Raw genomic sequence first — 27480 nt, 5'->3', positions numbered from 1 at the left:
TATGTACAAAAAATACTCTGTTAATGTACTGCTCTTCTTTTGGAATGACAATGTTATCTTAATTTGTGAAATCTTTAGATCTTTTGGACTTTGGAAACTAATTCTGTAATGAGACAGCCTGAAATACAATTGTCAAGTGTAAGGGTGCTAATGGTCCATGAGTCATTTTACGCACCATAAAGCAAAAATGGTCACTTGAATATTATTTAATTTCATTCAAAACATGAACAAAAAGCATGAACATCTCCAACAAGAAGATCAGTACTTTTTTGTTACTGATGAAGCTCCACAGTTTTCAGTACCAACGTAAACCTCACACAGAGTAATGTTACATATCCAATTCCATCTTTATCGTAGCTCTTTTACTCTCCCACTGTTTATATTACACACACACACACACACACACTCACACACACACACACACACACACAAGCAGAAACCCTCACACATTATACTCTTACTCATAATGCTGATGATATTTCCGCACGTTCTCACATATTTTAATCAGAAGTAGCACAGTACACACATTTATTCCACAGACATTTGCACACCCAGAGGTTCATACATAAATATTGAACATGCATATGCACACATTTGCACACCTACAAGGATATATATAAACACATATGCATCGATGCAAGGACTTACACTTATACATGCCAAAACACAAAAATGTTCACACACTAAATTAAATTGTTTTGCATGCTTGCTAATTATTATTATTATTATTATTATTATTATTTTTACATTTCTGATTTATTCACTTGTTTTCCTTATGTGCTTGTCCACTTTGTGTTTGTGTATTTATGTGTGAATCTCTTAAATACTGTATTAGCTGAGCTAAGCACAGCACAAAGACACATCCCAGATTCATCAGGTTTCCAGACAGGTTGGGGAGTCATGGTTGAGGTTTGATTCTACAGATGTGAATTTGTATGTTAATTAGTCTGGCTCTGATTGGTTCAGATGTTAATTTGCTCTGCTCTGACTGGTTTAGCTCTCCAGTGAAGCACAACACCTGTGTGTGTTTGTTAGTGTTTGTCTGTGCCTATTTGTTTTGTTTTACTTATGGTTCTTCGTTTTTGTATATTGCATGTACATTATATGTGTGTGTATGTATGTGTCTTTCGTGGGTTTTTGTGTGTGTGTGTGTGTATATATTTGTATATATGTGTGTGTGTGTGTGTGTGTGTGTGTGTGTGTGTGTGCGCACAGTACTGATACTGTAACCAGTCCCTCTGTTATGTTGTTAATAGTCCAGATGGTCAAATTAGCCGCTCCAACAAAGCAACAAACTGTCTACTCTAACAAATACACACACACACACACACACACACACACACACACACACACACACACACATACACAAACACACACACAACAACCACCTACTGGGTTTGGTGATACGGACTAAACATGCACATGCATGTTAGTCAGATAGCCCAGACAGGCTGGGTGAAAGTAGAAATGGGCAATATTGTCTCTCGGCCTGTGTTTTTTAAAACTAAGTTTGAGTTCATGGCAGATTAAATTGTACTTGTTTTGCAACTCGTGCCAGAACAACACATATGAAACAAGTAAATACACAGCTTTTTTTTATAGCTTTATTCAAATATCAAAGATGCCATTTGCAGCTGAACACTCAGTAGTTTCAACATTAATTATTATATTCTAATAATATTTATTTAACTGAATTGGTGGGACTTTTGCAAACTCAACAGCTCATTTCCATTTTCTTCCCATTTTCTTTACTTTGCTTTGTGTTTTTGAGCTGTATTCTGTGCAAGAAGACCTTGTTTTGATGAGGTGAACAATGACTTATTACATCAGCAAAAATAACTCCGACATAAAAGATAGGTGAGTTTAAATTTATCGAGTGAAAATATGAAGAAAACCAAAACAATGAGACATGAGGATATCGTCCATCTCCATTCAAATGACGGAAAACAGGAATTGTGTACTTCCACAATCAAACCCTAATTAATAATACTAATGAAATAAGGGATCAACAGAATACTGCCACATTGTCATCAAATTGCTGCTTTAGATAAATAGGCTGAATATTATACTACACCAAAGTACATGGTAAGTTGTGTTTCTCTCTTATTTGAATATCAGTCCATGCATTTTGGATATCAAAATACACCGTGGGGTGTTTTGTTTGCTGTATACTGTAGCTGAAGTAAATAAGCACACCAAGTTTATCCCTCTAGTAATATTCTACTGACACCAGACATTATGCTAGGATGAACGCCTGAAAAACGTGTACAAATCCTCGAAGTGGCCTAATTTTAAATTCATTGGTGTAAATGAGATGAGGGGAACTCAAGGATTACTCATATAATTTTACTCTCACCGTGATCTCATTAAGGAATATGAGATACCATATCACATGGGGCCTTACATTGAGTAAAAATAGGTCATCAATGGACTACGGCTCATTAAGATGCTGTATTACTACTTATAATTTAGTTGTGATCCAAACTACTAGACACAGCTGTGTGGCACATTTTGGATCCTTCTTGATATTAGAAAAAAGTACCACAGAAAACAAGAGTTGTAATGTACAATGTGTTTTGAATTGGAAAAGTTTTAAAATGGAAAGCTTTTGAATTGGAATAGAGTTGTTTGTGTTTTGCAATTCTTTCACTTGCCTGACAGCTATGTTTCTTTGGCTTTCCTTAAGAGATACAGAAGCTTTTTGCCCCCACACACACACACACACACACACATACACACACAGACACAGACACACTGTTCATTGCTCATAGTTAACCCAGCAGGTATTTTTCTCGAAAGTTTTAAAACTTTTTAATGCTCAATAAAAAGAATGGACTGTGAATGGTTGAGGTTTATAAAATTACAAATTCTGTACTGTAGTGTCTTTTAGGTAGAGCCAATGAAACATAGCTGTGGTGTTATTTATATGTATGAAAAAAGGTGAGACAAGACCGAGTTACAGAAAACGATTAAACAACCAAACAAGCAATAAAATAACATTTTTAAATAAATAAAATCCACATACAGTACATATACTGTCAACAGCCTTATTGTAATAAAAGTCGAGATGCATCGTGTCAGATGCATGTTTGTTGTGATGTCGCAGTCTCAAAGTATTTGTACAGTTCTGTCTTTTGTCTCTGTGATGTTTGGAGTGTTAATGTCAAGATTAGCTCGTGTTTCTGTGAGCATTAAGATCTATCTGGAGTGCTGTGTCATCTCTGTCTGACTACTTAACCGCCTAACCCGTCTGTTTCCTGGTCTGTCTGACGTGTTTTTCCTACCACCTGTTTTCTGCTACCTCTAAATTGAATAAGTGACGAGGCAGGGATGCTTCCAAAACCTGAAACTTAAAGGGGAGAGCTGGAAATTCCTGGAGTCGTCTTGTGCTGAATGTTTCTAATAGAATGACAGACACAGACACTTTAGACTTAGATCTTTAAAGGGAGAGTCTGCTTGATAGAACCAGTGTAGCTTTGCTGTAAGCCTTGTCTGTGCCTCAGTCTTACCTGTCTGTCCTTGGCTCTCCACCTGTCTGTCTCTCTGTTTAGTAAATGAAGGTGGTGTGAGACAGGCATCTAACTCCTGCCCTGACCCGGGAGAGCCAGAGAATGGAAAACGCCATGGCAATGATTTCAGGTACAATTGGCACGCACGAACTTTAAATGACATGTTTGTATTCAGACATTGATGCACACACATGCAAAGTACATGTGTATGCATTTACAATAATTCAGTGTATTCCCTCTATTTATGATCATGTGTGTGTTTTGTGTGTAGCATTGACGGTGTGGTGCAGTTCAGTTGCGGAGAAGACTATGTTCTTCAGGGCAGTAAAACCATCACCTGCCAGAGAGTGGCTGAAGTCTTTGCGGCCTGGAGTGACCACAGACCGGTCTGTAAAGGTAAGAAACAGCTCTCAACATACTTCTGCACAAGCATACAAATGACAATGACACCACAGTAACAGACACACATACAGATGGAGAAAGAGGCAGTAAGCATACATGTGAAGGTAAGAAAACACTCAACTCCAAATGCACACTGCCTCAAAATGTTGCCAGCGTGTTGCCTTGGCCTCTTCTCAGGATGAATTTGTAGTGCTAAGTTTATAGTGGAAAAATTCCCAATTGGGAATCAAGCCTCTGGATATGAAATTATGAAACAAAACACTCCATAAGCACCAGGTCTAATCATTATTGCTCAATATACCATACAGATTGCAATTTGCAACACAGTTTAAAAGTAACAGAAGATATGTAATCTGCTCATGCATACAGAGCAACATCACAAGTGACTACATATTGTAATGTTTAATGAGGACAGGTGTGTGTTTTTCCATAATTTCTCTAAGTGCTCTGATAATTAACATGTTTCAGACATTGATTCTTCAGCTTCCCCTTACTGGTTCCAGTTTCACATCTGCCACTGTATTAGTCTCAGACTTGCAACACACACTCACATATGCACACACGCGCATGCACAGAGGGAGTGAGACAGAGAGAGAGAAAGAGGGCGTCTGTCATGTTAAATGCCAAAGTCGTTTGTCATGTCTCCCTTCACTAGGCTTCAGACTGTGGATGGAGACACATACTTTAACATAAAAACCAATATTCACTGTGTGTGCCGTGCGTGCTGTGCTGTGTGTGTGTGTGTGTGTGTGTGTGTGTGTGTGTGTGTGTGTGTGTGTGTGTGTGTGTGTGTGTGTGTGTGTGTGTGTGTGTGTGAGAGAGAGAGAGAGAGCTTCAGCACCTAACTAATAATCACTGAGATATAGAACTGCAAGGGAGAAAAAAAGTGGGGTTAGAGAAAGTGAGGGCAGGGAAACAGAAGAGGAGGTAGGTAGCAAGGAAAAGCTGAAAAATGTCACACCCACTCTTTTGCTTAAATTATAGCCTATGTGAAAGTAAAACTCACCATATCCATCACAAGATATGAATATATGAACACCACACACACTGAACTTTTGCATAACCGATTGATGTAACTTTTCTTTTTTTTAAACAGATTTAAAGTATTTGGAACATAACTCCAAGAACGAAATGTTAAAGTGCTCATATTATGCTATTTGCCTTTTTCCCTCTCCTTTATTGTGTTATATATCTTTGGTAACACTTTACTTGAAGGTATCTACATAAGAGTGACATGACACTGTCATGACACAGTCATGAAACATGAACCCTAACCCTAACCCTAACCATAACCATAACCATAACCATAACTTGTCATGACAAAACCGAATGACACTTACTAAAAGAAGCGTTATGTCATAAACGTTTATGACTTGTTTATAATGACATGTTCATGACAGTGTCATGTCACTTTTATGTAGAAAAATTCAAGGAAAGTGTAACCATATCTTTTTTGTGCATGTAATAGGTTTACAAAGTGAAAAAGTCCACCTCAAAGGGACTTACCATCTCCAACAGAAAACACTGTTCACAAACTGCTCCAAACAGCTCTATTGTAGTCCAGCCTTTTCTTCCGTGACGAACGTGTCACTTTGTAACACACGTTATAATGCTCGCCTAGCTGCTAGCATAGCACGCCCTCATACTCTGCGTCTGATTGGCTTATAGTCCTTACCTAGCTACTGTGCATGGGCGACTCGAACAAAGATGGAACAGAAGTGAGATGCCTCACTCTGTAGCTAAAACAGAGAGCTCAACACACAGGGTGAAAAGAGGAGCTGCAGCAATGTGCAGTACAACAAAAATATGGTGTTTTTTTTATTTTGGTACAACCTCTAAATACAATTATGAACCTGAAAATGAGCATAATATGAGCACTTTAAATTGAACCATTTGCAACTTCCCCATTTTAATCTCAATGTAGGAGGAACCTTAAGAAAACACTGAATCCAGCCAAAACCTGTTTGATGATTTTGTGATGTGATAGTTATTGCTTAGTAGGGAAACTTTCTTTCTATCATGTGTAAGGTCAGCAACAGAGTAGCACCCTGGGAGTTTGTAGGGTAGGCAGATCCCAGCCAGCCGCGGGGCCCTGCACTCGGGCCCTGCACTCGTGCCCTGCACTCATGCCCTGGACTCGTGCCCTCTGGTTAAAGGACACAGTCTAACCACAAGCCTTGACTGCTGCCCTCGGTTTCTCTTTTCAACTAGACACGCAGGGGGACTGACCTTCATTAAGCTTTTTGTTAGCATGACAGCAAAGATCCTTGTAAGCCTGCAGGATTTAAACCTGGCCAATGCCGTTAGGATATGACTGTCTCACTCGGGCTCTGATTGGTCCCTGCCAATCAACCTTATTATCAAACTCATTATCAGAGATATTATAGTGCTGATACCCTCTGATTGGCTCTTTAAGATTGTTAATGGCTGTTAGGGATTCATCATCACTAAATACTTTATAATGAGCAATTAAATATAGCCACTGACATTAAGCCAGTCAAGTATCACATTTACCCGCATGTGATGATGGGCCCCAAAGGGAGACTGCCAGTAACATTTAAAGTCACTCACGTTGACACCTGAAGCAGTGAATGGTTAAAAAGAATGACCTCTATCACTGGGGAACGGAGCCATCAGTCGTCAGTCAGCTGCAATCTTTAAAGGGAAAGGTGTGTGGGCAGGGTGAGAAACATTCATCGAGCTATTCTAGCTTCTCAGTAGCAGGTGTGCATTGTTGAAGCGTTTGAATTTAAAACACAGTCGCTGGTATTCCCAGCACAAGCAACTTTTCAGTGAGCAACTTTTTGACAAAGCCATGACAAAGTGCACCATCCTGCTCCATGTTTGTTGCTAAGTAACTAGTGACTGTGTTAGTTGATCTTTGTTATTTTAAGCATCTCACAACGGAGGGCACTGTTACTCCAGCTTGGTCGCTTAATACAAGCTGCAACTCAACTTATGCTACCCTGCGCTTACAGGCAAACAGCCGAAACAACTATTTATGAAATGCATTGTTCACAGTTCATGACATTATCTTTGACAAATCTACCTATAACCATGAATGACATTACAGTATCCACAATTCATGCTTGTTTAGAAAATATTGTTGGAATTGAAGACACATTTTTATACTTACTGCTCAGTAGTACTGCTGGGTTTCATTGTTATGCAGTATCTCTGTCCTACTTTGGTGAAACATAAAGACATCCATCTTCAAAGAAAAAAACATAAATCCCAGGATAACCACACTGAGGTTGCTTGAAGGACAAGATACATGTAACACTGGAATCATATCTTTTTGACAACAATCTTGAGGGTTTATTTGAGCTATATGCCGAGATCACTCAAAAGAGAAAAGAAAAATAACAATACTATGCAATGATAAACATTGCAAGTATATATCTAAAGCTTGAAATAGGGTGTTTGGGTAGCGGTGGCTTAGCTGAAAAGCCTGGAAAGAATATAGAGACTACTCCACTATTTTTTAACCTGTCCCCCGAGGGACAAAAATCAAATATTGAAATATCTGAAAATAAAAATGCCTCAGAGGCAAGAGAGAGTGGCTAGTGTAAAGCTATTAGACTGTGAGTAGAATCAACTTTGCTGTTGACTAGTGGTCTTGTGGTCTGTGGCTCCTATTATTACTTTCATAGGTTTTATTTTCCACCTTTGCTGGACGCCCTTTTTTACCAGTTAGCAACCAGGATACAATATTGACATTGTGTAGACATGCACAATCAAGAAGTGTAGGGATTTTTTAGGCATCTGACACATCAGGCTCTATTACACTGAATGCAGAGTGCATGTGTGTCAATTCATTGTCGCAGATCTTAACGTAACACAGTGGCAAACGTAGCATAATCTGGAAGGGAGCGTGTGCAGGTCTAGGCTGTTTAGACCTGTCTAGACAGAGAGATCTTTTCAACAATAAGTTATAGTACAATACATTTTTTCTAGTATTATTATCATTCAACTATATTTCTGTTTCTGTACTAAAGGATATACTCCAAAGATTTGCACTGATTCAACATGGAACCTGTGTGGCTTGCCACTCAAGTGTGTGTAAAACTATAGGAGGTTGAGTACCTATTTTTGATAGAAATTTTAATCAAGGTACCTGCTATGTTTGAAGAGGTGGTCTGAGCTTTCATTCCAAAATGTGTCAAGCCAACAAAAAACTGTGCTGCGTCTGCATAATCCAACCTGAGCAGCACCACGCAATCTACCTTGACACAAGTGTGTTCATTTTAAGCCACAGAATTACCAAACAGACAGAATAGCTGTAACATGTACTTGATCCCAATGAATCTGTGCCTCTGTTTGCACCTCCACTGGCTTTGCTGGCATAAATAATACAAACATACATTTTGGAATGAGTTCAACAAGTAAATTAGTGTGTGAGAGCAGAGCAGGCATAATTGTATTTACATGTTCATTTGATCTTCAGTGAGAAAACATTGTGTTCTCTAACGCACAGTGTCCTTATTTGGAACAAAAATGGAATTAGAGAAAGGCTGTGTCTAGCTGAACACAGTTCATATTTGACCTTTACATCCAGACCAGCCAAAAGTGGAAACTTATGAATAACATTGGGAGAGAGGCAATCTGTCAGGAAGCATCACGCCAGCTGACTTATTCAAGGGTCACCTCTGTCAAAACACTTAAATACAGCTAAATGTGTCGTTTGGAACATTAGTGAGAAAATAAAGTGAATGCATCTTGAAAATGTGCCCTTTATATCACAACAGTGAACCAATAGAAAGAGACAGATACAGATAAAAAGAGAGAGACGGAGTGGTAATCACTTTATTAAATACAATAAAGACAATTACAAAACTAAATACAACAAATAAACTACAAAGCAGCCATGCAATGCACGCAATGCCCTTCTGCCACTCCTACACTACTTTATGAGAGAGAGAGAGAGAGAGAGAGAGAGTCCATGTGGCACCTTGATTAATGGACAGATGGCAAGGCCACTAAGCCAACTGTGTGTGTGTGTGTGTGTGTGTGTGTGTGTGTGTGTGTGTGTGTGTGTGTGTGTGTGTGTATGTGTGTGAGAACTCCAGGGGAGTTCAGTTGATCTGCCTGAATATACTGACTCAATAAAGGGTGCTATATGTCAACCCGATACACACACAGACACACAAATGCACATATGTTGACTTCCAACAGGAAAGAAACTTTAGTGTCAAGACATTGTACTGTACAACTACATTAAATGACTGTGTGTGTGTGGGTGGGTGGGTGGGTGCGTGCATGCATGCATGCGTCTGTGTACCCGTTAAAGGCCATTGTAACGCTGTGTGGCAGCATAATGATGTCATCAATCATTCTCTGTGTCCATTGGTCAGTCTGCTGCTGCAGAAGCTGCTGATCTCTAATCTGACACAATGCAATGATCTAAGGCTCATTGTGAACACATTAACTTTGGAAAAGTGTATTAGGTTTTCTGACATTGTAATATTCATCCAAAATCAAATTTGCTAGACTTGTTGGTACCATAAAAACTGTCAAACACACTACAGACAAAGGGTACCTGTAACAAAATGAACATGATAGCCTTAAGTAATATTTGTATCCTTGTTATCGACGTGAAAATAGAAGATGCCCCCTAACTTTTTCTTTCAAAATCCAGATTTGAGGATTTCATTTTAGCTTACCTGCATAGTTGGTTAAACATCATCATTGTCAAAGTTACTTTAATGAGAAATGTCCTTATAAGGGGATGTTCCTTTAATAAGTAATGTACTTTAATCATGAAGTTCCTTTGATAAAGAAATTACCATCATGAAGAACTTAACCATGTTTAAAAAATCACCTCACAGTTAGCTTTTGGGCATTTTCTGATGGACTGGTGGATTATGTATACAAGTCACGACATTGATTGATTCCTGAGTTCCCAAAATACTACAAAGTCTATTCATTGATAGCTGGAATGTCTTTCCACTGGATAACGTCTACTGTATACAGGACATAAGCCAAACCAGTAGCAATGTATTGGTAAAAGTGTACAATAGTGATTGAAGTTTTGATAACATCGAGACGTTCAGCGCTTTACAAGCACTGGGACCAAAGATGTTTTTGTACCAAGAGGACGTTATTTCCAAATAAGCCTATGAATTGTGTACCTTTGAAAACTCATCTGTATGATTCTCGATTTTGTTTTCTATTTGATTTACTTCACCCCGAATGCTGTTTATGCTCTCTGGGGTGCAGGGTCAGGCAGATAATCTAGAACAGAATGAGTTTAAGTGGCCTTGCTATGCCTCAGTAGGTATTGCTGTATGGATGATTGAACTTGAGCCCTCCACTGTGGGGACGACTCACTAACCGCAAAGGCCATCCTGCCGAGAAAGCAGCAGTTATAGACCTTGAGTGTAAGGCACAGATCAAACCGAAGGAAACGCTTATGAGTGTCTGCTATACTGGAATGGAGAATGTAGTGGGAAAAACTGTCAGCTGGGCCAGATGTCCTCGGGTCTGCCGCACTACTTCTTAAAAGTACTCTAAGCGATGTCACACGTTTTTTAGGCTACAACATTTTTTGTCACAGACAACAAAAATCTCCTCACTATCTGCGAGCTACCGGTCCCCTAAACACACTGTAAAAAAACGCGGTCTCTGTAGACAGCCTAGGGTCCACACACGCCAACAAAAACAAAGTGGTCCATGCAGACTTACACAAACCGTGTTCCAGTGTTCAGCCAATAATGGACAAGAAGGATTTATTTGGGGTTAGTGCGCTGAAGCACAGAAGGGAGGGAACGGGATGAGGAGGAGGGAGGAGCGAGCTATTCTTTGTTTTGTTTGAAAATACTTTGAACGTCAACAAGAAGTAACGTCACCCAACATCGCTTACAGCACCTTTAACTGAATTCAAGCATACACATTTTAATAGTTTGTACCAATTAAATGTTATGCAGCGTGTTAGGTATCATCATGTAGGCCCTCTCAACAGCCTTGATTTCTAAAAAAACAGGTACCCCTATGTTTGCTTTTCCTTAGTGGTCTGTACCAAAATAGCCTCATTATCAGATCTCACCTGCGAATCTGGCATCTGGAGCCACCCTTAGCTTTGGGATTATCTAGTGGTCAAAAATGAAAGAGGTGGCCCAGGGGCCTTTCACTTCAATTCTCGATTAAAACATGATTTACAACGTTATGTGATTAGATAATCAGACAATAAGAAGACACTACAAAAACCAAGTCAAAACATTCTGAAGTTGATCAACAACGTTAAAATGCAGACTCTCTCTTAGCAACCTTCGCAGTGCTTATGGGGTGTGTCAGTTATGCTCTGAAGCCATAAAACAAAACTTTGGAGAACTGTGAGGAAGGGCATTCGAGCTACACTGTAGGCTTTGGCAATGTGATCCTTGCCTGAATCATTTAATTTTGCTCCACTTCCCAATGGTTTACACAAGTGTGCATGTTTGTGTGTGTGTGCTAGAGTGAGAAAGTGAGAATCCTGGGGGAATCCAGTTGATCTGAATATATAAACCAAAAAGCAGATATGTTGTTACACACACACTCACGCACGCACGCACGAACGCACACACACACACTCACTCACTCACTCACACACACACACACACACACACACACACACACACACACACACACACACACACACACACACACAAACACACATACTGCAGTTCCTGCCTAAAGCATTCAGTTAATCTCGCTTGTGATTCCAATAATATGCTTTTAGTACCAGATAGACCTCATCAAAAACTTTAATTTGATCTAGAATTCATTATCACTTCAATGATAGTGTGGCCCTTTTGGCATTAAGCCCTCTCTACTGTGTGCCAGTATAAATAATGATGAGAGGGAGAGAAAGATATGCAGAAAGAGACACGGCCAGAGATAAAGTTACACAGATAGACAGAAATGCTGTGAGACAACCATTATGAAAATACTCCATTACAAGTCCAAGTAAGTACAAGTCCTGCTTTCAAAATCTAACTTAAAGCTGCACACTGTGATTTTATTATGAATCAAATGAAGGTGTAATATAAAAAGGTGTCACTTTTAGTAATAAATCTATAGAGAATTGGCACCGATATGTGCACCTCTACAGAGCTTTTAAGTGTCGTTTAGCTCATTGTTTTGTTTTTCCGGCCTGCAAACTGAGCTCTCAGCAACCTAAATGTAGTGAAGTAGAAAGTTCAGACTTGTAAAGTACTAGTGTAGAATTATTAAGTAGCATAAAATGGAAATGCTCAAGTGGGTACCTCAAAATTGCACTTACTTAATCAATCCACCGTTGTTGATGAAGAAGTCACAAGCAGAAAGGGACAGGAAGAAAAATAAAGAGAAACGGAGTTACATGTATACAGACATTTAAGACTCTCACTTCATGTAACCAAACCACTTGTACAAGTTGACGAACTTAAATATCTGGGCCTTTGGCTTGATTCAAAACTTTCCTTTAGGTGTCATATTAATTCTGTTGTAAAAAAGATCAACTGTAATTTACGAATCTTGTATTGCTCTATTAACTGTTTCACTCAAGTGATTAGGTTAAGAATTGTGTCACAATTAATATTTCCTATATTAGACTATGCAGATGTTGTTTATCAAAACACTTCAGAATTAAATCTTAAACCATTAAATGTTGCTTTTAATAATATATGCAGATTTGTGCTGAGATGTCCTTTTACTACTCACCACTGTGTAATGTATGACTCACTGAACTTATTATCACCAAAAGCCAGAAGACAGTATCACTGGTACCAGGTTATTTTTAAATGTGTGTACTCTGAATATCCTTCTTATCTGAAGGAATATTTAATTCCATACAGACACAGTTATAGATTGAGACACACTGAATATCCCTTTTTTTACTGTGCCAAACATCGATAAAGAAAGTGGTAGACGTGCCTTTAAATTTAAAGCCCCTTCAGACTGGAATAGCCTGCCTGGGTCTCTAAGATCTGTCACCTCTTTGCACTCCTTTAAAACATCGGTCTTTACTTATGTGTATGCAAACTCTTACTGTAAATGTTTTCCTCAGGTATAGGGTGCAGGTGTGCATACGAATATTATGTGTGTATGTATATATGTGTGTATATGTATATATATGCATATGTGTATGTATGGGCTAAATGTTTTTATGTTTCCTAATACTGCAATATGTATTATATACAAACTTGATTTCAATAAGGAGTCGGTGGAGCGGGTGGGTGGGGTGGGGTGGGATGAGGGAGAGCTCTAGCGAGTGTGAATGTATATGTGCTGTATTGTATTGTATTGTCCTTGTCTTATTGTCCGTTGTCTCGAGGACCCCCTCGAAAACGAGATGCTTCATCTCAAGGGGTTATCCTCTTAAATAAACAGTTTCAATTTCAATAAGGGACAGGAAGAAAAATAGAGAGAAAGAGAGTTATACATACAGGTAGAGCAAATGATAGTGTACTGTAAATCACGAAGTACATACAATGGCTGATACAGGGACCAAGACAGTGTGAATAGAAGGTGCAGAGAGAAAGACAGACAGACAGATGCAGAGAGACGGGTGAAGTTTAATATAAATGATGGGATGTTAGCTCCTCTAGTAATTCTGGTGATAACTCTCCGCGCTATCGCTATAGCAACACCATGCCCATTCTGCTTTTGGCACAGTGATGGGCTGGCCATTCGTTCTGGCCACGCTGATTGAGCTGTCAACGCACACACACACATACACACCCTGTTACAGAGACACACACACTCTTTGAGACATGCAGATAAGTCATTTCTCACGTGCAATTCAAACAACACACACACACACACAGACTTCATCACTATGTATCCATCAGTTTATAAATTGCAGTGAGCTGAACACAAGAGAAGGTCAACTGAAGATGCATTGAGAATTAGAGAAACAAGCATTAACTGGGTTTAGTCAGGGGGAACTCAGGCAGAGATACAGAAGACAGGGAGACAGGGAAACACAGAGACACAGACAGAGAGACAGACAAGAGAGATATAGTGTTGTCTCTAAGGGCTCTTGTACTTGTTCTGACACTCTCTTACAGCACCTGACAGACACACCCCATTACACGCACAACGAAACACAAACACACTGTGATGTGATTCTTTTACTTGTCCCTTGCCTTCACTCTAACCACTAAGCCACAGCAGCAGCCAGGAGTGTGTTTGTGTGAGTGCTTGAAAGTATGCATTTCTGTGAATTGTGTATGCATGGTGAGTATGTGTGAATTATGTTTCGATGCATGTCGCCAAATGTGTGTGCCTTCAAGCTTGTTATTTTGCAGTGTTAAGTGTTTCTTGGCTGCACAGTATGTGCATATGCACATGTGCTTTGTAAAATGTGACCATATGAGCGTTCATGCTTATGTGCTTCTTTTTGTGTGTGTGTGTGTGTGTGTGTGTGTGTGTGTGTGTGTGTGTGTGTGTGTGTGTGTGTGTGTGTGTGTGTGTGTGTGTGTGTGTGTGTGTGTGTGTGTGTGTGTGTGTGTGTGTGTGTGTGTGTGCATGCTGCTGTTAACTGTACGTGTTCCCGTGGCCTACTGCTGAACAAACTAATTAAGGAACAAACACTGCTTCAAACCAACCAGAAAATTACCTCCCAACTCTAACAGGACGACCCAAGGACAGACAAGCAGGTTCTCTATCACATCCAGTCAGAACAAACAGCCTAATATAGGCTTGGTTGGTTTATCGAACAACTAGCATGTGTCATTTTTAACACCCCAGTGAGTGTAGCTTCAGAGTTTGTGTTTGTGAGTTTGCATGACTTTGTGTTGACATACAGTAATATGCTTCTATGAATTCCAACTCAAGACTCTTAACTCAAACTGCACACTTTTACACCACAGGTCAACCAAATCTAGCTTGTTTGCTCAAGTAAACGAAAGCAACTGTATCTGTTACATCATACTGTGATATTTAATGTGCGTTGTCCCAAAATGGAATATAATTCTTTCCCAACTAGTAGTTGGAAGTTGTTGACTTTCAATAGATTTTGAGAGTAAATTGCTGGCAACAGTCTCTATCAGTCAATACTACCTAATCCTGTGGTATTTCACAGCCAATAGCTTCCAATTAAGTACTTATATCCAGGGAGATGTCGCTGACAGTATCAATAACATCTTTCTGACCTTCTGTGCCTCTTTCTGTTCTTGTCTTCTCTTTCTGTCACCGCACTCTTAGCATTGTATTAGTGTGACTTGTAATTGTTTTTACTACACTATAACTTTGATCCACAAGTGCTATATTTTGCTGTCTGTGGCTAAGAATAAAAAAAAAAATGGCTTGATTTTAAAGGTATTTATTTATTTGTTGTAGTGCTGTGACTGAACAGTATACAAATGTTCTTGCTAATACCACCACATTGTACAGTTGCTACTAATAACAATAACATAATTTTTCTGTTCACAGTGAAGACGTGTGGCAGTAATCTTCAAGGGCCATCGGGAACCTTTACATCTCCTAACTTCCCCATTCAATATGAGAGCAATGCACAGTGTGTGTGGATAATTACTGCTTCAAATCCCAATAAGGTAAATCTCTCTCCCTCCTCTTTTGTTTCTCTGTCTGTCGAACAAACTCTCAAATTTGAATTGTTGTTAATTTACACACGTTGCTACTATAAAGTTGTGTAACTAAATGGAATATGACCATTCAATCTGTTTATTTGGATCACAGAGTATGTGTGACTTATACACTTGCCATACCCATAGAAACACATATACACATGTAGATGTAATACAGTAATATGTAAAATCCTGTATAACTTATCTCTGCTTCTGCTTTGCAAAAACAAACAATTAATGGTATTGTAATAGTACTTAATTATAAAACTATTTGAGTCAACCAACACAAATTGAATTACTTTATTATTATGGGAATCCATATTTGGAGAATGTACAAAATTTATATTTTGCATGTAGTTTATCCAAGCTAAACAAAAAGAACCACCAAACTTAAAGCCTGCAGGTGAATGATGGGGTGGAAGTGGGGTTTGTGAAATGTCAGAGCAAGAGTCGGTGGTGCTTATGATCGCAAAGTCTTGTTTTAAAAAGTGTGTTGCATATACAGTATGCTGCAGTGAGTACAGTATGTCAGTATGTGTGTATGTGAGTGTAACAACTCGGCTCAAATCGTCTGCCTGAACTAGCTTTGAACTAGCTTGCAGGCTTTGCTTCATTTGATTGTATGCATTCAATGTAATTTTAATTGATATAACACAGCAGCCCTAACAGGCATTTACAAAGTTAGTTTAGTTTTACATAATTGAAATGTGTTGATAATAATGAGTGTAGGATGTACTTTAAATGATATGCAAGTCAGAGCATATCAGTGTCTAATTCTGTGTGATTGGTTAATACTGCAAAGGGGCAGACGATAGGCTGGAGGTTAGATGGATAGCTGCGATTGGTCGCTTTTCCTGGAGAAAAGTGATTAGTATTCAGGAGATACAGGACACTGGTGACCGCTCTGTCGTCAATGGCAACACCTGCGTCAGCCCCATAGGCGACGCACATGCACATATGCGCACACACTCGCATGCACACACACACAAACACAGATACTCTTTAACATACAGTACATGTGTGTTTAATACACAACAGTAGGTCTTTTAACGCACACACACACACACACACATACACACACTTGGCTGCTTTGCTCTTGCTCAAAACCTTTGTCTCTCTCTCCCCTACTTACACACAACTCTCCCTGTCACAGTCCAAGGCCTCTGGTTTATGGCCTAGAGTAATACATTCTCTGTTGAAGGCTACAGTGTGTATGTGACTGTTCAAGGCTAAAGTACTAATGCCCTTCTGCTCCCTGTGGCGTGCGTGAACCCTGCGTGTGTGTGTGTGTGCGCGTGCATGCATGCGTGTGTGTGTGTTCGATGTGTGCTAAAGGTTGAAAATGAATGTGTCTTTATTATGTATGATTATGGATATTGCCAAACACATTGACCAGAATGAAGACCAGATCAACTGCAGCTACGTTAAGTCATTTTTATAGCCCTTATCTTTAATTTATTAAGAAAGTACCCTACCATATGCTGTGATGTTCCATTTTATTTCATGTACATGTCATGCACCATAATGCACCACATATGTCATGAACCATACTGAATCATATGCATGTCATACTGTATATGCAATATGTCATGCAAAATGTATGGCACTACATCAAACTTGAGGTCTTGACAGGAGCTGACCTGAAGAGGATGGGCATCCATTTAGAACAAACACAGATGCAGTGCCCCAGGGGCTAAGACACATACAACATAAGCCAAACAGTCCCTGGTTCAAGTCTGGCTGGTCATCCCCCTTTCACTCTTACAGCATTTCATTATACAAAATGCCTAAAAAATAATCTTAAACACAATAAACTCCACTAAAAAAGCTACTGAAATCTGAAAGACACTTGTGACAAATTGTGTAATATGGAGGAATGGAGGCTTATTAATATACTAAGACCTTTTAAAGAGCCAGATGAAGCAAATGATGAGCATGACAAAGAGTGACAAATAATTTCCCACCTTCATTCATTTTTCATCTGTCTTGGCATTTATATTAATAATATCATGAAGAAACTCAAACCTTAATATGTAAATCTAGATCTTGCTCATGGATTCCCATCTTTGGTACTGTCAGACTTGTCTTACTGCTGTCAGATAAGTGTAATTTCTTTCTAGCAGAATTCAAAGAAAGATGCTTTAAATTTGGTAAAGCCAATAGCATTAATCAATCAATTTGATGATATACTTTTTCAAAAATAATACATTTTTAGACATTTTGAAATACTTCAGTGACATATATTATAATTTAAAGGAGCAAGCCAAGTAATACTTTTCTGAGAAGAGCTGTATTTTAACAAAGCCAATATCGAACATCTCAGTACGCATTTATTTAATGAGAAAGGGGATTGAATATCATAGAGGCTTTTAATATATTGAAAAATAAATCACATAAATGGCTTTACCATATATCACAATGTTGACTTTGTAATGATCATAATTTAGGAATTCCCATTCTCTCATGGTTCAAGTTAGTGGTTGCAACTAAATGGTGGAGTAAACGCTAATTCACTAGTTCAAATGCAGGGTATACTGTATCTTGGGCAGGTGACAGGAGGCAAACAAACAGTGGGGAATTGGCAGATCAACAACAGGTAACAGGCAACAATAGAGTGGGAGCATTGATGATCTGGCATACTGGCAGTAAAAACTGTCCTCAATTAGAAGGCTGATGATAGAATAAGGGGCAGTTTAGTGGGCAGGCGAGTCAGTTGATCTCCTGAGAAGAGAAGGCAACAAGATACACAAACATACACAGGGAAAAGAGAGAGTCTGAGGCTGAAGAGGGTCATGGTGCAAGCACCACAACACATTTAGAGTAGAGGAATAGTCCCAACTGAACCTGCCTCTCCCACTAGCAGAACATTGCATTTTGTTATTGTTTGTACACCTCTCTCCCCATTCCATCCTTTACTCCATTTCTGTCATATCCCCTTTCTCATCCTTTTTTTCCCTTTTTTTCCACTGCCCATCTCTTCTCCTCTCTCACTCCCAGAGGCACTGTCCTCAGAATTACCCAGATTCTTCATTAAAGAGCTCAGCCTGAAACCATCAAATTACTATGGAGAAAGCGAGAATACAGAGAGGGAGGAAGAGGAGGTCACTCGTATTGCTCTCTCCATTGCACCCATTCCCACACATATTCTACATTTCTCCTTCTCATACTCTGGAGGTAAAGACACATGGGTTCTCTTCTCTTTGTCTCTTTGTGTTTCTGTCAGTCCCATTCCCTCTATCCCTTTCTGTCTACCCATTTGCTCCCTCTCTCTCAGGTTAAGTGTTAATGGGGTTCTATAGCTCTCTGATGTTATTGCTTCATTTATTTTTGGCAGAATGAGCCTTTAGAGCCAATTCATTCTCTCCTGTTCTCATTTAACCTTGGGGATGGCATGTCGGGCTGGCCATTACTATACTATAAGATACTATACTATACCCTTCTCTTCACTTCTCTTCTCTTCTCTTCTCTTCTCTTCTCTTCTCTTCTCTTCTCTTCTCTTCTCTTCTCTTCTCTTCTCTTCTCTCAGAAAACAGATCTTACTGTACTATTGTCTTTTCTTCTTTTTCCCCATCATTTAGTTTCTTCTTTTGCTCTTCCCATGTTCCCATCTTGTTGCAACTTTATGTCTACTGTATCTATTTTTTAGTTCATTAATACACATGCTGGACACAGCTGTGTTATTGAACATGCAAATGCCAGATCATGCTGAACTAGCTTTACGTCACTTTATCTGCATTTGCATGCAGACTGTAATGCATTACCCATGGATATAAGACTACTGCAGTGCTACCATGCTGCATATTAAGTTAAAACCACTATGACAAACACCAAGGATATGTCATGCAAGGCCATTCAGTAAGAAGGGAAAGTTATTAAATTCTAATTTTTTTACTTACTTTTGGGTAGGCTGTCTTTGTACTTATTTATAGGCATTGAATTCAGTAATGCCCTGTACGCCTACAGAAATCATACACTCTGAAACCATGAGGCAGACATGACATGGCAAAAAAATATCTGCACTGGCTTTTTTTACTTGCTGTTAGTCATTAACAGTGTAAGACTTTTAAAGGGCTCAGGTTCAAACATGTTTAACATTTAGCAAAAGACCACTGTTTAAAATGTTTGGTTTTTTTTCAGTACCGTAGTTGCATAGCAACAGTAAAAGCCATGTATAGCCATAGCAAAGGGAAAAACATTTAGTTGCAACGGACTCTGGCCATCAGTCTTCATCAGCTAAAGCCTGCGTCGTCTCACAATGGTGCACTTTATACAGTCTAGGCAGAAGCATGTTCAAGGGGAGCGGGTGGCAGAGGGTTTACTGTAATACTGTCACAGACAATCTATTATTCCCGGCCCTGTCTGTGCCCTCTTTGCATCACTGACAGTGGCGCTCGCCAGGTGTTTCAGATATTCCTACAGTAACTGTATCTTCAAGGTATCCCTAGATCTTATTATGGTATGGGCAGTGAGGAGCCTCCCCCACCTCATTGTCTCCACGACAACCAAAGGAAGTGCTTTATCAAGTAGAAATTCAATTCTGTCGCCTCATTGGCTAGAAGCCATAGATGGATGGACAGAAGGAATGCAGCAGCCAATTAGAAGGAGAGAGACAGAGAGGCTGACAGCAAGAGAGAGGGAAAGATTGGAGGATAGAGGGAGAGAGAGAGAGAGAACGAGAGAAGAATGTTTCTATGAACACCAACCTATTAGAAGAAAGGGGAAATTTGTAGTGTTTAGTTTAATTTATTGCACACACACACACACACACGCACTACACTGAAAGAGATACAGAACACACACACAAACCCTAACCCCTACACTGTCAGTAATGATGTTTCAATCTAAGTTGACTTGAGTACAGTGTTCACAGAGACACACACGCACGCACACACACATAGATAGACATGCATGGGCACAGTGTAATGCAGTTATATCCCAGCTGTGTTTAATGCTGTGTGAACAGTGCTGATATGGCATTAGGGTGTTCTGTAAAGGACGTATACAAGGAGACAGACCAGTGGCTATCATCGGAACACACACACCCTCCTCTGTCTTTATACACTGCATGGGAAAAAAAGGTCTGGTCTGTTACCTGCCGCAGAAACAAAAAAGGCTGAATGGTTCTCCATTGCATATCCAACATACTAAGCCACAATCAGCCATTATTTTTAGCCGTGTCCATCATAAGCTACTCACTCAGTAACCTCTGCCCTTTAATTTTATCACTTTTGACTCTGTTTTTTCAAAGCTCTTGTTTTTTTAAATGATCCTTTTATAAGCAAAGTGTTAAATTGTCACCTTTCTGGCAAAAAAGCAATATTGAGGAAATCCCCACAACTGCATGCTCAAATGTAGAAAAGACAAAGTTTCTCTTTTCAGACACGGATGAATGGCATCTGTAGCAGCACGGTGTCTGTCTACTCGCCGTTGTGACTTAATATGAACCTTGAGGGATATTTTCCAGTCGTAAAGCCACTGTCTGAAGTTTTTCAGTAAATGCAGGGCTGATGTAAAAACTACATTTATGAAACCATGAAGCATCTAAAAGTCCAGAGGGATTTTCTTTATGTCATGCTGTATATTTTCTTTTCAAATTAGAATGTTGGTGAGCTTAGAACAGTGGTTCCCAACCTGGGGTCCGGGCACCCCTCAGGGGGGCAGCAAAGATCACAGGGGGTGCGCAAGTCTTTATCTGATTTAAGGTTGACATAATAGGGGGGGGCACCAAGGAAAAAAGGTTGGGAACCACTGGCTTAGAAGACTAAAGTCAGTTTGAAATCCGAAATCACTTTTCAACATGTACTGTATACTGAACAAATAACTACTCAAGTAAGCTGGTTATTGAAATGAGAATTTAAAAAAAGTATGCAACACCACATGTTCACTTTGATAGTCATAATGATTAACCCTTTAAATGCAGGATCTGGTCTTGCCTTTGGATAAAATAAAAACATTCTCTACATATACTGCGCCTTATTTATCGTCAGACTTGCTGTTGTATTGAAAGCCTGCTTTGGGCTTATAGGAATATTATGATAAGTGTGAAAATGTTGACTATGTAATCAGAAATAGACACATTAATCTCCACAAAAGCTGTGCCTATCTGTATAAGTGAGTGTGTTTCGAGTGTGCGCTTGTGAAAGTGTGTGCTTGAGTGCCGCTTTGTCTGTGTGTGTGTACTTGCCAGAGAGAGTTTAGCAGGTTTGTAGGTGATGCTTTAATCCAATATGCCTTACATGCCGATACGACTGAGTCAGCATTGTGAGCAATGGGCAGATCACAGCTTCATTTTTCTACACGTCCGCCCTCTCATTTAACTCATTTCTGGTGTCATCAGGTGATGGTGTTGGTGATTTTATTTTGGCAAGGCATCAGTTGTTGTACTTCATGTAGACGTAATTAACAGAAAATAACTGAGCTTTTTGGTGTGACAGAATTAAAAATTAACCCCATGAACACAAGCAAAACAGGTGACACTGCCAACAGATAAGCAGTTAAACAGCAGGTGAGTGGAAAGGCATGGCCACTGTTTTTGTGTGTTCAGTTTTTCATTTGTTACTTATTTCTTCATAGATTAAACGGTCATAGTGAGGATAAGCTGTTTATACTTCATGTCCCCAGGAGTCCAGGTTGCAGATAGTAAAGGGGGAAAAATAACTATATTTATGGTGCCTGACTCAAAAGGAATGTTTGAATACAGACTACACAAACAGATGCTCAGAAATAAGAAGATATTGATATGCACATAAATATGCTCACTGTTAACACGCCAGATCAGAGGAGACTTAGACCTGTATGATGTTTTGGATGTTTTTGAAGTCCTCCAGCAGAATATTGAATCTGGAATTCTGTAAATTCCTCACAAGGAAAGAGGAAGAGGAGGAAGGATGGGCGGAGAGAGGTTTCAGTCTCCCCCTGAGGGTCAAGTCAGAATTCTATTTTGAAAGCTAGCATCAAAGATTTGCTCATTATTACACCTCCCCCTCCCCCCCATTCCTATTTGCTGCCTCCTCCTCTCTCCTGCCTTCTCCCATCTGCCTCCATCTTCTTCCTTCTCTCTACATCCTCTCCTCTCCTCTTTCTGTCCATATCATCCTTTCTTCCTGTCTCTTCTTCCATCCCCTCTCTCCTTTTCTGTCTTCTCCTCTGCCAAATGTGTTTCTCTCTGGTCTTAGATGAAACGGAAAGTGTTGGTTTAATAATTCTCGATCAGAGTTTTGGGCTGCGTGCTGATTCTCCCAGCTTCAAGTGCAGCGCAGGAAGTGTTTCTCGTCTCTTCCTAGTTCTTCTTTTAACACTCAATGAAATCCCACCACATTGTGTGATGCATTAAAGTCGTGATTTTACTAAAAAGTCACAATATTCCAAGGCAAGGTTGAAATGTTTCAGCGATAAAGTTGAGACAAAGGCACACGTTGTAATATTATGAGAATAACACAGTGGTTTATGTCATATTACAGTATCAGATAAATTCAGAATTTACAAGAAAGTGTGTTTTCCTAACAGTGGCCCTACAATTGTAGATATTATGGCACAGTTCTACGTCCTTTAAATTTATGGTTCTTATTAGGGGTGTCCCCGACACCCCTATTTACATAGTCGAATCAGAATCGTCAAGTCTTGCCTATCGTCGACTGATCGACTAATCATAACATAATAATATAGCACCTTTACAGACAAAGTCACACAGTCCTTCACATGATAAACATTTGTTTAAATACAGTAGGATCCAAACAGAAAATAAGCAAGTAAAAAGAAAGAAATAAAATAAAAAATAAAGACTTAAATCCCAAAGTTACAAACATGAGACAAAAGCGAGTTTAAACAAGTGTCTCATGCTGTGATAAGGTTGTTTGTAAAGCTCCTTTTCTATGAAAAGATGCAACCGATTAGTACACAGACATAAAAAGAGTAGCTTCTTATTGCATTAGTGGTGCAGCGGTAGAGAAGATTAATTGAAAGAGGTTTGGAGCACGCACTAGCTTGTCACTGAGCAGTCAGCAGCTGGCCCCCGGTGACGAGAAGCAGAGCTTACGGAGCAAAAGTCTGCTGTCCTACTGCGTGCACTCTCTACTTCTTTTACAATCCTCTTGTCACAATGTTTTTCTGCCACAAACACAACCGTTGTCTCGGCTTCACCCGGCATATAACGCCGCGGCTTGCTGGTCTGGTGTGAGGGATTTGATGATCAGTGGGGTGGACGGATCATGCCGTGGGCTGTGCACTGGACCACGGCTGTGCTCCTGTATCGGGCGGTGGCACACAACTTGCATCTTACTTCTCATCATCTTTTACTATTCCAAAGTGCACCCACACTTAAGATGTTCTTCTCCCAGACATTTTCAGTTAAAGGTGTTTAAATCCCTGCTGCCAAGATGCTCCTCCATCGCTCACAGATCATGAAAAGTACAACTTAAATCTGTCATGGAGCGTTTGGATTTATTCACGCATTTTACAAAGATGTATTAAAAGCTTCTTTCTTTTCACATTTTTATTTAGAGCAATATAATTTGATATTTATATCATAATAATTAACTTATTGGGATAAAACGGGTAGTTCATTGTTAAATCAGACATTGAGCACCCCCATATAGCCAAAATGGCATGATCCTCATTTCATCCCCAACGCCTCTGCGTAGATTTGACTGTGAGATTGGCAGTCGAATCAGGCTCCTTCGCTTGAAGCATTGAATATTCGACTATTCTGGGTCACCCCTAGTTCTTACACTGGGTTCTATAAACATTTCCATATGCTGTCGGGTTCTAAGGTCTCCAATGTTTGTCTGTTTTCAGGATCTGCTTCTTCTTCTTGTGGCTATTGATTTAGTATCCCTAACTTGCCTAAATTAAAATATCAGTCCCAGATGGATTTTGACTGGTTTGAGACTGACATGTATGTGTCTGTGTTTTTGTGTGTGAACTTTAGGTAATCCAGATCAACTTTGAAGAGTTTGACCTGGAGATAGCCTATGATACTCTGACCATAGGAGATGGAGGAGAGGTGGGAGATCCTACAGCTATACTGCAGGTGTAAGTATTACACTATCCTTTTACATACTCTCATTTATTTTGAGTTTTTTTCTAATCCAAATCAAGCATTTTAGGATAATTTGTGTCAAAGGTAGACAGACTGTAAATCCCTCAGAGAAAGACTTTAGAAATATAGAAGCTTTGCTACATTATTCCTTTCTGAATCAGAGGTGGGGAATGCCACACGGTACAATGTCTCTAACAATGCCAACATGAATAGTGTAGTAGCTGCTGGTAAAAAACACACACAGTAAGTTTTCAGAGGCAAGGATCACAGATTCTAATTCATAGATTGTTTTACTTTATGAAAGAAAATCCCAGTGCCCCCAATTAATGAAAAACACACTCAGAACTTCTACCCTGCTTGAAAATCATGCTTATTAAGTTCAGTATTGTATTCTTAGAGCAATAATGATGAGATACATACAGAGCAAGGTCTGTTGTCGCACCAGGCAGATTATGGCTACAAAACAGCTTCAACAAAGTAATGTCGTGAGATAAACTCCTTAAAGATGAATGTAATAACTTTCAGGACATGTGCTGCCTGAACTGCATTTTCTTTTAGTGATCTTATAAAGCAGATTGTGCAACACACAACGTGTTTCCATAATGACCAGGTGCCGTCATAAACAGCTGCACTATTGTCGGTCTATCAAACGCTTTACAACACAGTTAACATGTTCCACATGAAGTTTAAATGATCAGAGTAAAAACCAAATTTCCTTTTTTATACTTTGTCCATTTTCATTCTGGTTCTTGATGTTATGCCATCAGCTGCCAGCTAGGCTGAAATCCTCAATCTTCTTTGTCGCAATTAGTCAGATCATAAAACAGCAGTCTGCATTATGTGTGCTCCACTTAAAAAGATGGACTGTTCCTGAATTTTAAATATTTTCTGCAGTGCCCGAAAGGATAACAGATGCGGAGCCTTTACAAAGTGGATGATTTCAATTCAGTTTGAGTCAGTCACTGTTAACTTTCATGCCTAAAAAGGTGTTGGCAGCCTGACAAAACACTGGATAGCATGAATGTACTCTGAGCAATTTGCTTTCTTGAGGCAGCATTCTGCAGAACCAAAGCAAACCAAATCAAAACATTCATCCCCAGCGCAGGATGATCCAGAAATGTGTGCACACTCAGAGCAGCGCATGAGAATTTGATTATGGCTATGATTGCAGTGGGGCAAATTATACATTTTATAATGTGATTATGATGACAATGATTTAATATATATTTTGTGCTCCAGCCTATCAGGTAGCTTTGTTCCTGACCTGATAGTCAGTATGACCCACCAGATGTGGCTTCACCTACAGTCAGATGAGAGTGTCGGCTCTATAGGATTCAAGATCAACTATAAGGGTAAGAAATGAGCATGTTTGTGTGTTTGAGAAAGAAAAAGAGAGATGAATTATAATTGTTTTAGGGAGATGAGAAAATATTTGTGCATAAGCTCTTTAGTTAACTTTTAAAAGCGGTGTGTCTGTAGACCGTTTGTCTAGCAAAACCTGACCTTTATCTTACCATCAATTAAAAATAGTTTTAATCTGTTCTGTTGATTCAGCTCCTGCCTTCCTAAAAATATTAACCTTTCCAAAGTTCTCTATTTGATAGATGCAGTGTGAATTTGATTACAGTCCATGAAACACAGAGAGGTGAGCTTTGCTGCAGAAATGAACTTTGTGTTCCTCATTATCTTTGGATTTATTGCCATAATGAGGTCACAGTGCTAAGTCTGGTACAGTATGCAGTGAGTGAACGCATACATGTTTGAATATATCTTTGCCCTTTATTCTCCTTGTGTTTCATTGTGAAGTTCGAATAATAGAGTGACTAAATGGTGATTAAAAGAATAGACAGTCCAAATTAAAAAAAGCTGTTTAACCATTGTTTTGTAGTGTATTTAAAAAAGGTGCAGAATTGTATGTTGACTTAAATTAAAAAGGTCTACACAGCTTTTCAAATCAAAATAATTAAGTACCAATTAAGTCCATCTTTAAAGATATCCGGGGTGTCGAACCAACTTGAAATGATAATGGGCATCTGCTAAGGGGCTCCACAGTAGCTGCACGTAACTCGTTCATTTCTCCTGAATAAGTTCCCCATAGAGATCAATAGAAAAATGAATGGAGAGAATCACCATTTAAACGCATCCATGCTTATGATGATACTCCATTGTACGAGTATTATGGCCTGACATTCTTTTTATTGGCAGGGATTAAGCTGTTTATATTCTCTACAGTATGTATATTCTTTATACTTTTAACAATGGAGAATACATTTATACTGGATTGGCCTGACGTTATTTTTGGCCAACATTAGTCACAGATATATTGCCGTTATGTTGAGTAATAAGTAACAAGAAACTGCATTACAGAAATGCAGAAGGTATCCAGTCCAATCCAATCCAAATTTATTCATAAAGCACATTTAAAAAAAAAAAAAAAGTTGACCAAAGTGCTGTACAACCAAAGATACTAAAAAATAGAAAGAACACAGTAAATACACACAGATCAGTTTAAAGACAGAATGACAATAATATAGAAAGGCAACTATTTTAGTGTGTTTAAAGCAAGAGAATAAAGATCTGTTTAAAGAAGGGATTTAAAAACAGGCAGTGTAGGGTCTAGCCTAACATGCGTTCCAGAGTATGGGGGGTATAACTGTAAAGGTGTGATCTCCTCTGTGCTCCAGCCTTGATCTTAGGACCACAAGGAGCAACTGGTCAGCTGACGTGAGTGACTTTGGGGGGCCGTATGGTTGTAAAAGGCCAGAGAGATTGGTTGGAGCAAGCTCATTTAGTGATTTGTAGGTAAACAATAAAATCTTAAAATCAATTTAAAAATGTGCAGGGAGCTAGTGAAGGGAGGCCAGTACGGGGGAAATGCAAGCGTGAGATGGAGGCCTGGTTTACACCAACATAAAGGGCATTACAGTAGTCAAGTCGGGTCAAGATAAAAGCATGTATAACCCTTTCAAAATCACTAAAAGAT

At 39.2% G+C, this 27480-nt stretch overlaps 1 protein-coding gene across 1 annotated transcript in view; it reads left to right on the top strand.

Moving 5' to 3' along the window:
* The window catches only part of csmd3b (CUB and Sushi multiple domains 3b), a 383486-nt gene that overhangs the window by 250145 nt on the left and 105861 nt on the right, over positions 1 to 27480 (top strand). The window contains exons 8-12 of the mRNA XM_039820294.1: positions 3552 to 3639; positions 3781 to 3905; positions 15306 to 15427; positions 24387 to 24490; positions 25737 to 25849. Of these exons, the coding sequence (XP_039676228.1) occupies positions 3552 to 3639; positions 3781 to 3905; positions 15306 to 15427; positions 24387 to 24490; positions 25737 to 25849 (552 nt within the window). The remainder of the gene's footprint in view (positions 1 to 3551; positions 3640 to 3780; positions 3906 to 15305; positions 15428 to 24386; positions 24491 to 25736; positions 25850 to 27480) is intronic.

This window comes from Perca fluviatilis, chromosome 13 (assembly GCF_010015445.1).
Source record: "Perca fluviatilis chromosome 13, GENO_Pfluv_1.0, whole genome shotgun sequence".
NCBI classification, from domain to species: domain Eukaryota; kingdom Metazoa; phylum Chordata; class Actinopteri; order Perciformes; family Percidae; genus Perca; species Perca fluviatilis.
This window is presented reverse-complemented; position numbering and strand designations above follow the sequence as displayed.